Source organism: Panthera onca, chromosome X (assembly GCF_046562875.1).
Source record: "Panthera onca isolate mPanOnc1 chromosome X, mPanOnc1 haplotype 2, whole genome shotgun sequence".
In the NCBI taxonomy this organism is placed as follows: Eukaryota; Metazoa; Chordata; class Mammalia; order Carnivora; family Felidae; genus Panthera; species Panthera onca.
In genome coordinates this window covers 20344048-20357056 of record NC_138357.1, presented here as the reverse complement: position 1 = coordinate 20357056, position 13009 = coordinate 20344048, and the positions used below count along the sequence as shown (strand labels likewise).

At 38.7% G+C, this 13009-nt stretch overlaps 1 protein-coding gene across 1 annotated transcript in view; it reads left to right on the top strand.

Annotated features, from left to right (window-relative positions):
* Positions 1 to 12278, top strand: part of STK26 (serine/threonine kinase 26) — a 54659-nt gene extending 42381 nt beyond the window's left edge. Inside the window, exons 5-12 of the mRNA XM_081792751.1 lie at positions 3281 to 3389; positions 3474 to 3631; positions 5256 to 5441; positions 6593 to 6741; positions 7992 to 8085; positions 8531 to 8593; positions 8673 to 8809; positions 10508 to 12278. Of these exons, the coding sequence (XP_081648877.1) occupies positions 3281 to 3389; positions 3474 to 3631; positions 5256 to 5441; positions 6593 to 6741; positions 7992 to 8085; positions 8531 to 8593; positions 8673 to 8809; positions 10508 to 10532 (921 nt within the window). The 3' untranslated portion in view covers positions 10533 to 12278. The remainder of the gene's footprint in view (positions 1 to 3280; positions 3390 to 3473; positions 3632 to 5255; positions 5442 to 6592; positions 6742 to 7991; positions 8086 to 8530; positions 8594 to 8672; positions 8810 to 10507) is intronic.
* Positions 12279 to 13009: the final 731 nt, after the last annotated feature.

The window sequence follows — 13009 nt, the reverse complement described above, 5'->3', positions numbered from 1 at the left end:
TTCTGCCGTTGACTAGCTGGCTAATAATGGACAAGTCATTGAACCTCTGTGCCTTAATTTCCTCACATGTTGAATGAAGAAATTAGATGAATGATCTCTCGAGGTTTGTGTCCCTAGCTCAAGAATTCAATAATACTGTGATTGAATTATAAACATTTAACTGGCCTTTGTAAGGAGGGCAAATGATGAGAAAATGTGTTTTTTCTCCATGTATAGTGCCGTACAAACAAATGCTATCATTTGGGGAATCTAAGAAGGATTGGGTTTGAGGGAGGGCACTGCTACCAGGGACAAGAAAAAACGACAGGGATGCTGAGAAGAGAATATTTGTCACTTTAAGATTTTATTTTTAAGTAATCTCTACACCCATCGTGGGGCTCGAACTCAAAACCCCGAGAGTCACATGCTGACTGAGCCAGCCAGGTGCCCCAATATTTCTCACTTTAAATTGGTGCCCAAATAATGGAATGCGATTGTGACTTGTAATTGACATCAACATTTTATAGTGTATACTTGAAGATTCTCTCCCATTCCTTTTTTTTTTAATTTTTTTAATGTTTATTTATTTTTAAGAGAGAGACAGAGACAGAGTGTGAGTGGGGGAGGGGCAGAGAGAGAGAGGGAGACACAGAATCCGAAGCAGGCTCCAGGCTCGGAGCCGCCAGCACAGAGCCCGACGCGGGGCTCAAACTCGTGAACCACGAGATCGTGACCTGAGCTGAAGTTGGACACTTAACCGACTGAGCCACCCAGGCGCCCCGATTCTCTCCCATTCTTGAAAAAAATTAGTTATACATGAACAGACTCTGAGAGTATTTTTTTAAATCATACCTCACTTCTTTCCAGTAGGAATTGCAGTGGCTTACAACAAAAACACATATGATAAGGTTAAGAGGATAAAATATGAGCACCAAAGACAAAAGTTGGAAACAATATGCTAACCGTAAGAGAAGGCACTGACATAACCTGCTGCATTAGGACCAGCTGAAAGTCACAGGAGTGGGGAAGATCCCCAGGCCCACAAGTACACAGTCTGTGAAAGAGCAGGTGACCCGCTCTTGCATGTCCTCACTTGACAATAAGGCCAGTACACTGGCCCTGGAGGCAGAGATATTAGCTATTAGAGACATGGCACTGTCTTTGGCCACTGAAGACAAGTTCAGTTATGCACTCCAGGGACAGTGGACCAAGATCTCAGCATTCTCTCTCTCCCAGGGAATAGCAATCTCTGTTCCATCTACTTTACCTCCTCTATCACTCCAGCTCCCTTTTTTCTCCTTCTCTCATCATTGTCCACATGGCTAATGATACATTTTAACCACAAGGCTTGGAAGAGTTTTCTGTCTGATAACGCACCAGAAAAACCCAGCTGTACTACCCAGTTCCCATTGCCCTGCCAGGGCTTCTCCCCGACTCCACCATCTTCCTCCAGTACCCAGTTAATTGAGATTTTATTTTTCCTGAATTTTAAGGACCTAAGCTGGACCTAAATATACCAGATGAGCCAGTGGGTCTTGAGGACCTCTTCTTTGTTTGTTTTTACTTAAATATATTTTTTAAAATTCTGTATTAGGTAATACACTGGCTTATCCAGGCCACTTTCAGAAGCCCTTCAGAATGATAAGTAGTGTCCCTTATATATACCTTGCCCAATTTCTTTTTTTTAATGTTTATTTTATTTTTGAGAGAGAGAGAGAGACAGAGCATGAGCAAGGGAGGGGCAGAGAGAGAGGGAGACACAGAATCCAAAGCAGGCTCCTGGCTCCGAGCTATCAGCACGGAGTCCGATGCGGGGCTCAAACCCGCAAGCTGTGAGATCATGACCTGAGCTGAAGTCGGATGCTCAACCGACTGAACCACCCGGGCATCCCAGACCTTGCCCGGTTTCTTAAGTGAGTGAGGGCATACCTCCTCTGGCCCTGTCAACATTTTCTGATCAGTGATACCAACATTTGTCTTTAAATTATTTGGTAGTACCTCAGAATTTCATTGCCGGCAATCAATAAAATGCCATTTTCACCTTTGAGAACAACTTTAATCACTACTGTTTAAATAGAAACTTTTGGAGTGGAAGTTAATAGACTTATAAGTAAATAGATAATGTTACCTAGGAAAGGCACCTATTGAACTACGGGCATCCCTGGAGTATACTGTATATCCAGACCACAGCTAATATTTTAGTGGTGAAACTGAAGTATGGGTTCTATTTTAAGCTGTTCAATTGCAACATGAAAGTGCCCTTTATTCAGAATAAATATGGCATTCATGAAAGATGAAATACACAAGGTGCCAAAGAGCTGTGAATCCCTCCCAGTGTGAGGCAGAGTGGGCGATGTTTGATTTTCACCACCTCCTCCCTCCTTCCAGCAAACAGCTCAACCTCAGCCCTGACTTCAGATTCCCACCCTTCCTGTAATAATATTGTACAGTCCACTGTTTGTGCTTTATGAGGTACCAGAATTTTAAAATAGCCATTTATTTTAAAGGGAGATTTTCAGATACTCCATTACAAGTTCTCCCGAAACCTAATCATTGCTTTCCTTGTATTCCAGTTGGAACTATTGGCTTTAGGACGGGGATGGGGAAAGAAAGGGGAAATGTGTTACATTTAGTTAAAAAACCATTCCCCTTCATGATTCGATCTTTTTTTTTTTTTTTTTTTTTTTTTACAATGAAGTCTGAACAGATTAATTGTTGTATTCCTGACTAACTTTTAAAATCTCAGCCTCAGAAAGGCTGCCTGCTTTCCAGTGTTATTGAGATACATAAATGCTAAGAACTGTGCTGTGGCTGACCTGTACCGTTGAGCTGAGTTGCTGCGGAAATCTTACAGACTTTTTGATCTCAAAATCAGTTTAGTGTAAATAGTTAATCATTTAAATAGCAAATGTCAAAATTTAAGTAGCTGATTTCTTTTTTCCTAGCCAAAGAAAGAAAGAAAAGAAAAGAAAGCTAGTTCTGTCATTATTTAAGAGTATTTCTTAAATCTTTGATGTAAATATTTAAGAACCTCACAGAGGTAACACTGCTTGTATTATCTTTTGAGATTAAATCTAATCCATTTAAAAACCATTTCAGCCTTAACCATTTCAGACTTAACTTGTTTACTATCTTCCCTTACCTTTTTAATCTTTTTCTCCTTTGTTTAAATATTGGCTTAACAAGCAGAATTGCTTCATATATCTAAGTGATTCCCTTATTTCAAAGATCCTATCAAGTTAGTACTTCATTGTTTGGAACTTATATATGTTTGTAAAAGTGTGTGTGTTTTCCCCCTAAGCTTCGAGCTGGCCCATTTGATGAGTTCCAGATTGCTACCATGCTAAAGGAAATCTTGAAAGGTCTGGACTATCTGCATTCAGAAAAGAAAATTCACCGAGACATAAAAGGTATACAAAAATCTTACATGAACCTGAGAAAAGTAGCTGCATTCTGAGGAAACTGAGCGTTTTTTGTTTCTTTTTTCCTCCTAGCTGCCAACGTCTTGCTGTCAGAACAAGGAGATGTTAAACTTGCTGACTTTGGAGTTGCTGGCCAGCTGACAGATACACAAATTAAAAGAAATACCTTTGTGGGAACACCATTTTGGATGGCTCCTGAAGTTATTCAACAGTCGGCTTATGACTCAAAAGTAAAGTGTTACCTGTACAAACTTTAGTTTTTAATAATAGGTTTTATAGAGTGTGCTATTCTATATAATAAACCGTCCCAGTTTTCCTTCTTTTACAAGTATTTCTAAAGCTAGAGTTATGTCAAGTGTTACTGCTAAACTATTAGTTCCCTGGATGCTGATCATATTTGGACCTTATTCCCTTCAATGGCCTTCCATTCCACTTAGAATAAAATCCAAAGTCCTTACTATCACATACATGGCTCTTGATGATCTGGCCCTTGTCTGCCTCCTCAACCTCATCTCCTATTACTCTCCCTCTATATTCTATCTGCTTTGGCCACAGTGAGTGCTATGTCCCACAAACATAGCAAGTACGCTCTGGCCTCAGGACCTTTGCACTCACCATTCCTTCTATCTGGAATAACTTTCCCCCCAATCAGGTCTCTGCTTAAACATTACCTCACAGAATAGTCTTCCCTAGCCATCCCATGTAAATTTGCAACCCCTTGCAATCATCCATTATTCCGTGATCCTGATTTCTTACTTTCTTCATTGAACCTAGCACCATCTGACATTGTATAATTTACATATTTGTCTCTTCCGTTAGAACACAAGCCCCTTCAGAGCAGAGATTTTTGTCTGTTTTATTCACCACTGGAATCCTCAGTATCTAGAATATGGTGCCAGGCAAAAAGTTAGGGAATTTGATAATTCTTTTTTTTTTTTTTTTATGAAATTTATTGTCAAATTAGTTTCCATACAACACCCGGTGCTCATCCGATAATTCTTTTTTTTTTTTTTTTTTAACGTTTGTTTATTTTTGAGACAGGGAGAGACAGCATGAATGGGGGAGGGTCAGAGAGAGAGGGAGACACAGAATCTGAAACAGGCTCCAGGCTCTGAGCTGTCAGCACAGAGCCCGACGCGGGGCTCGAACTCACGGACCGCGAGATCATGACCTGAGCCGGAGTCAGATGCTTAACTGACTGAGCCACCCAGGCGCCCCGATAATTCTTTTTTCAAGTAGGCTTCACACCCAGTGCTGAGCCCAATGTGGGACTTGACCTCACCACCCTTAAGATCAAGACCTGAGCTGAGATCAAGAGTTAGACACGGAATTGACTGAGCCATCCGGTCACCCCAGGAATTTGTTAATTTTTTTAAATAAATGAATTATATTAATAAAAATTTATTGCCATTACATTTCTTGAGACGCTCCATTTTTTTTTGAGTTTGTTTATGTATGTATGTCTGTCCTCTCTGCCCTCAACTTGGGGCTTGAATCTACTACCCCAAGGTCAAGAATTGCATGCTCTTCCAAGCGAGCCAGCCAGGCACTCCTTTTAAGACACCTTTTTTAAAGTTTATTTATTTATTTTGAGAGAGAGAGAGAGTGAGCAGGGGAGGGGCAGAAAGAGAAGCAGGCTCCACACTGTCAGCAAGAAGCCTGACACCGGGCTCGACCTCATGAATCATGAGATTGAGATCATGACCTGAGCCAAAACCAAGAGTCACACGCTCAACCCACTGAGCCACCCAGGTGCCCCAGGACACTTTAATATCATATGACCCATAGGCTATTTTGTGGCAGTCTGTTGGAATGGAATTTTGAGGTAATATTTTTTTCTTTCTCTTACCTCAGGCTGACATTTGGTCATTGGGAATCACTGCTATTGAGCTAGCCAAAGGAGAGCCACCCAACTCTGATATGCATCCAATGAGAGTTCTGTTTCTTATTCCAAAAAACAACCCTCCAACTCTTGTTGGAGACTTTACTAAGTCCTTCAAGGAGTTTATTGATGCTTGCCTGAACAAAGATCCATCATTTGTGAGTATATATTGCTCTTACTACCATTTGTTTTCTATTATTAAAGCTATTTAAAGCAAATGTAGTTTTTCTACAGTGGGGAATACAGTGCACGGGAAAATTGTCTAAGATCCTTCTAGGAACCTGGTTCTTCCCCCTATCTTGCTAATTCTGTTCAGTTCTTAACAAGGTCCTTACTTCCTTTTCTCCTTGCCCTGTATCTTTTTCTCTTGCTCATGGCCCCTAGCTTCCTCCTTATTCTATTGATCATTTCCTATTTCAGCAGGAAGGAAATTTGAGAAATAAGGTTTCTGTTATAGGATGCCACTATTAAAGCACACGTGTAACTATTCACAGTGATATTTATTCAACAGTGCTTTCATTTTTCATGAAAAGTTATGTGTGCCTTTCACTCGTTTCAAAATTTAACATTGAGAAATTTCAACATGAAGTTGCATGTTTTTACTGATGTCTAGTGAACTCCACTCGTTTACCTGACAGATTTGATCACAGTTGCTTTACTATTTCAAAAATAAAGCTGCCTGGTGACTTCTAGAAGCTAGAAGTGTACAAGAACTAAGTTGTGAAGTAACTGTTTTAAAATTGACAATGAACATTCTGATATTGACAAAATACTAGGAGCGAAATATCCCTCACAGGATGTGGCATTTGTATTTAGGTGCAGTATGAATTCACGTGTGACGGGAAGAGGATTAATCTGGGGATCACATGATAGGTGCAGATGATAATAAAAGTTTTAGCCTTGCTAGTTTTCATCCAGTTTTTTCAACTTACAGTAAATATAATAAAAGTATTTTGAAAGCACTATTGTGAAATGGTTGTAAATTTTTACTCCATTTTCAAAACCTTGCCACGTGTCTCTCTGCTGTGGAGAAGGCCCCACTTGCCAGTTTGCTGGTGGACAGGCCACCTTTTTGTCCATTGGGCTTGAACAAATTGGTATCAGAGTAGTAAATTTAATTTGGTTGCCTTGAGCCACTTCAAAGAGTAGAATTAGCCATTGCCCTACAGCATTTTAGCTGTCCTTGTGTCTGTAGACATACTTTTCAGACATACCTTTTCAGGTTAATAATGGAAGTTTTTTTTTTTACCACACCTTGCAATCATAAAGGGCCTCGAAATATTCATGTGACCTTCATATCTTTCCCTAGCGTCCTACAGCTAAAGAACTTCTGAAACACAAATTCATTGTAAAAAATTCAAAGAAGACTTCTTATCTGACCGAACTGATAGATCGATTTAAGAGATGGAAGGCAGAAGGGCACAGTGATGATGAATCTGATTCTGAGGGCTCTGATTCGTATGTACAAATCATTTCATTGTTATGTAGGTAGCCCGTTCGAATACTGCTTATCTTCTAACCAGTATCCACTATGCTTTCTCTAGCATAAAATGGAAGCTGTATTTTCAAGTTTTATAGTAGAAACTGTGAAAAGCTTTTAAAATCACAGTCTGTGCAGTACAATGAATTTGGAAACATGTTTTTTCTTAGAAGTGAATTGCTCTAGTTTTAAATGGTCTCGGTCTAACCCCTAGTGGATACTTGAGTATATTACAAAATTTTGGAACAAGATTCTATTAAAAGTGTTACATCAGTTTGCCCAAAGTGATAAAGGCTATGTCTTCTCATACTTTGGGGGAAACCTGCAAAATCCCTCTGGAGCACTGACTGCCAGGCCTTTCCCACCTCTTGGCCATGTCCTGAACTGTGATCAGACTGATATATTTAAGTATTTATTTATGTGTGATTTGGACCCTCCTAAAGAAGCTACACCAGTTTTTAACTGCAGCATTTACATTGACATCTTATCTTCTAAGTCCATAACTTAATTTAGACTAGGAAAGTCTGTGGGTTATACCAGAATTTACTCTTCCACTTGATGAATTGGCACAAAGACAACACCAAATTTCTTTAGACAATACTCTCAGAGTCCTGCCTCTATGAGAAATTGCCCTACTTTTGAAAACAATAAAAAATACCAGGATGATTTTTGTGCCTTGTTGTAGTGGTTTGTTGGCCTTAGCGGCCCATGAAAGTAGCACACGGAATGTTAAAAAAGAATCCAAAGGGGCGCCTGGGTGGCTCAGTCGGTTAAGCGTCCATCTCTTGGTTTTGGCTCAGGTCGTGATCTCACGGTTTGTGAGTTCAAGTCCCACATCGGGCTCTGCACAGACAGCGTGGAGCCTGCTTGGGATTCTCTCACTCTTAAAATAAACAAACAAACAAACAAACATGAAAAAAATTGTTTTAAAGAATCAAAAGCCACACTACAGGAGATCCTGATCCAGTCAGTGGGGAGGGGTGTGGGCAGGCCTTTCTATACAATAAGAGGTCTCCACATGTGATCCTGATGCACACTTCAGAGTTGAGAACTACTACTCTTCTTCAAGTAAATTGTATCTACCTGAAACTGAGATCACATCCTTTTTTATACTATGACTTGTGTCTATATCGGGACAACTCTTCAGAGTGTGGCTGCATTGATTTGATACTTTCACCAAGCTGAATTATTTAGGAACTTATATTAGTATTTTGGGCAATCTTTTTAGGGAATCCACCAGCAGAGAAAATAATACTCATCCTGAATGGAGCTTTACCACCGTGCGAAAGAAGCCTGATCCAAAGAAACTACAGAATGGGGCAGTATGTGCATGGAGATAATCACTTACTTCCTCTTGATAGACTCTGTTGAACTACATAGTGAGATTACGATAGCCAAAAATTACTAGAATTTAATACCCCTAAATTCCTGTCTACCTCCCAGTGTCCATAGTATGCTTCATTTGCCATTAGTTTTGAGCTAATTAAGTAAAGGTCATGGAAGTCATTTAAGTGGCCATTGGTATGTTTTTAAATGCATTTTACTTAGAGGTGCATAAACCCAGTGGAATTATGGATATCTATTGTAATCCCAGAAGTTAGAAGCCTTCTGGATGATGGATGGGAATTAGGAAGGAAGCATGGAGACGTGCCTTATATCGGGTCTTTTGGGAGGGAGAATTCAAATTAGTGCTCCCTTGTTATGGAATAAGAAAAACATGAATGATTATTTTAATTCATGTGTATAATCTAAATTATTTGTTCAAAGGAGCAAGATCTTGTGCAGACCCTGAGCTGTTTGTCTATGATAATCACACCTGCATTTGCTGAAGTAAGTATGGATTCATCAGGTTTGGATATCTACGCCAAGAAGTATAGTAATTTTAAATGTTATTGCTATTGATTCTCAGCTTAAACAGCAGGATGAGAACAACGCTAGCAGGAATCAGGCAATTGAAGAACTTGAGAAAAGTATTGCTGTGGCTGAAGCTGCCTGTCCTGGCATCACAGATAAAATGGTGAAGAAATTAATTGAGAAATTCCAAAAGTAAGCTTGAAATGTCATTTAAAATGTTTATTTTAACGTTTTCTGTTGGGTGTTAGTTCGTGATGCAATAGAATTACCTTGATTCAGTCATTGCAATCATTCCTCATTATTAAGTCACTTCTTAAATAGTGGTATGTTTAAAACTGTTTTGTTTGTTGCCCATCTTAAACATTAGCTTTTGGAATTATTATCTTTGGGCATTACAAGGTCGTTTTCCACGGAATGAAATGGCCTGTTTTGTTGTTTTTCTCCTCTGCCTGCTAGCAGGAATATAAACAAAAGGTCGATATGGAGCATATTTTCATTTGGGCCCTTGTAAATACCATTTAGGAATGCTTTCATTCTTGCCGCTACCCTCATCACACTACTATTCGCATAGTTTCCAGTGCTAAAGTTTAACCCCTGTAAGAAAAGTTAAAGGAAGGATTTTAGGTAGAGGAGGTCACTGAAGAGTATAAAACGTCCTTATGATTGACTTCAGTTTCCACACTGTCTCTTGAGCTGTTGGTTTAACTTCGTTCCCATTCAATACAGTTCACACATTTCATTTGCAAATTCTCTTTTTATTTTTTTAAATTTTTTAATGTTTATTTTTCAGAGATAGAGAGAGACAGCAAAGTGGGGAAGGAGCAGAGAGAGGGAGACACAGCATCCGAAGCAGGCTCCAGGCTCTGAGCTGTCAGCACAGAGCCTGACGTGGGGCTTAAACTCACAAACCACGAGATCATGACCTGAGCTGAAGTCGGTGCTTAACCAACGGAGCCACCCAGGCACCCCAACAGATTCTCTTTTTAAACAAGACTTTATATGCATGCACAAACACACAGCTTCTTAGCTCAAACAAGTTATAAAGCAATACTAACTCTAGCCTCAATCCCATTATATCACTTCTCAGTGCATTTTTCTTTTCTTTTTTATATTTTTTTTTAGTTATAGTTTTTGAGAGAATGAGCGGGGAGGGGGCAGAAAGAGAGGGCGGGGTACAGAGGATCTGAAGTGGGCTCTGTGCTGACAGCAGAGAGCCCAATGAGGGGCTTGAACTCACGAACCGTGAGATTATGACCTGAGCCGAAGTCGGATGTGTAACCAACTGAACCACCCAGGTGCCCCTCAGTACATCTTTCTACTTGTTTTTGTATTTGTGATGCCACTGGGATCAAGCTGGAACAAACTATACGGCCTATAAACCATATACTCTGATGGATCTTCTCTCGGATGAAGCCTACTTGTACAGATAAACTGAAGCTCCTCTTAAAAATCCCATAGATTTGGGGCACCTGGGTGGCTCAGGTGGCTGAGCGTCTGACTCTTGGTTTCAGTTCAAGTTGTGATCTCACAGTTTGTGAGTTCGAGCCCCGCATCAGGCTCTGCGCTGACAGTGTGAAGCCTGCTTGAGATTCTCCCTCTCTCTCTCTCTCTCTTTCTCTCTCTCTCAAATAAATAAATATTTTAAAAAATCCAATAGATTTTCACGGACAACTTCCCACTCTTTTCCAATTTGCAGACAAATCAGTTGGAGGTTGTAAAATCAGATACAGAAGGGATTTTTGAACTGCTTTATATTTTAACCTCTACATGAGGAGATTCAGTAAGAGAATTTGGTTTGCTGAATCAGTTCCTCCATTGCAGAGTTCACACAGCTGAGAAATATAAACATACATAGTTACATATCCGTTTATGTTTTTCTTCATTTTATAGGTGTTCAGCAGATGAATCCCCCTAAGGAACTTATTATTGGCTTCTGTTTCATACGGACTCAGAGAAACCCACCAAAGCTACTTAAAGCTTAACAAATGCTTAACTCATGAGCTCCATGTGCCTTTTGGATCTTTGCAACATTGAAGATTTGGAAGAAGCTCTTCAACTATTTTGTGATGGTGTTTATCATTTTATATCTTAAAGAGATTATTTTGTAAGGAATAACTTTTAATACTATAGTTTCACCTGCATTCTACTAAATGTTATGATACAGTTTTGCTTTTAGGTATCATTATTAAGTTACTGGGATGAATACCTTTCATGTTTTGATCTTTAGTTAACTGTGCACCCAAGAAACATACAGGTCTTTCAAAGTCATCCTAAATACTCAACTTTTGTAAATCATCAAGACTCAAAACACTTTATCTTTTAAACCAAGCATTTTCTAAAAATGACTATTGGTGGGGAGATGGAAACAGGTCATATCTTCTTAAGACAGAAGTTTTTAATAAGCTCTTGGCAATGAAACCTGGAAAAGTATTGACTCTTATACAAAATTGGTATGATATCCCAGGCAGCTCAATGACGATCACATTTGAGAGCCCTGTGTTTGAAGCATTTATAGGCAACATGTAGCAACAGTATTTACCTTTTCTTTTAGAAGAGGCTATTAACCCTCATTTAACATGGTTGAAAATTTAAAGCAATACTAATTAGCCAAGGATGGGTTTTTGGCAATACTGGAGGAATTAGGCTTCGTTTTTAAAATCTTCAATTCATATTGCATATTTTATGCTTGGATTTGGGGAGCTTAAAAAAAAGCTGATAATCATGTGATTAAATACCTGATCAACAGGTAGGAATATAATTTACACCAGCATATTTTTGTCATGGTAGTAAAATGTCCTATAAACTATTTATACTTTTTTTGTTCTTCATAATTATCTAGTACATAAGCATCGTTTGTTCATTTTTGAAAGGGTATTTAAATAAGCATTTTTTAGTTCATATGAAAATAACCATAGTACAGAATGATCTGTGTCCGTACAATGTTAAGTTAGACTGTACAGTTAATTAGCTGTTATATTTATGGTACTGTTACATGGGGTAATACCTTTTTTCTTTTAAGCCCAATATATATATTATGCCTGCCTAAGTTTTGAACTGGGGCTATATTTTCAGTAGTTGTAGAATTATTGGTATTAATTAGTTTTGATAGTTAACGTCTGGTTTAGATCTGCACAATTTGGTTTTTGCACAGAAATCATTTCTAAAAATCTGAATAATTGCCAAATATTAGAAGAAAGATGTTCTTCAAGAATACAGGTTTTAGTCAAAGTGGCCATTACCTCCTCTTTTTCTGTAATAATACAGACACTTGAATAAGTTGTGGTCATGTCATATGCCAAGAAAAATCTTTTCATTGGTGCCTATACTGTAACAATTACTTTTAACACATTGTATTTTGAAGTAATGGTTCAGTTGAAATGTTCACCTGCTATGGAACTGAAAGTCAATTACAGTTTATAACCTATAGAGGTCTAGGAATAATTTTGCAACTCATGTCATGGGTTAAATGAATATTTTTGTAAAAGCAAAGGTAATACATTTATAAATTGATTATTTGAAACTTGACAACACAGCCACATCATGAGTAGGAATTATATTGCTTATTCATTATAGTTACTAGTCCTATAAACTGTTTCTAGGTGAAGCATACTCCAGTGTTGTGGGGGGGGGGGGTTAAAAATAAATATTTAAATTTCATGGTCCTCAGTGTATGTTTTCTCCAGGGAGGTTATGGTGTCATATTTTAATTATTTCAAATTTTTTCTCTTTTGCCCTTTAATTTGCTGTTGGAAATTTAACACCAATGTCTCCATTGGAAACTAGAAGGTATTCTTCATATTCAAACATTGATTATAGCTACAGTGAAGATATGCCCCCCTGTCATGACGAAATTATCGAGAGTCCTCTTTCAGTCAGAAATGTCCTAGGTTGAACATTAAGTTGTCTGGTCACCCTAACAATAGTTTTATTAGGAAATCATATACAGACTTGAACCATATAGCTCTTTGGGGAAAACAGATTTCACAAAGACTTCCAGAGCTGAGATGAGAAATAGCATATAAGCCTAAAGGAATTTGAGTTTTTCCTAGAGAAAAAGTCGAAGATGAGCTTAATATAGCTTTGAGGATCTATAGGATTAACACATACGTAACTGGACTTCAATATATTCTTACTATTAAATAGCTTTTCTTGGGGAGCCTGGGAGTCAGTTAAGCGTCCAAATCTTGATTTTGGCTCAGGTCATGATCTCATGGTTCATGAGATAAAGCACCACATCAGGGTCCACGCTGACAGCACGAAGGCTGCTTAGGATTCTCTCTCTCCCTCTCTGTCTCTGCCCCTCCCATGCTCGTGCTCTCTCTCTCTCTCAAATATAGATAGATAGATTTGTGAGTTACTGGGTAGGATTCAAGGAGCAGGGAAAAAAGTGCT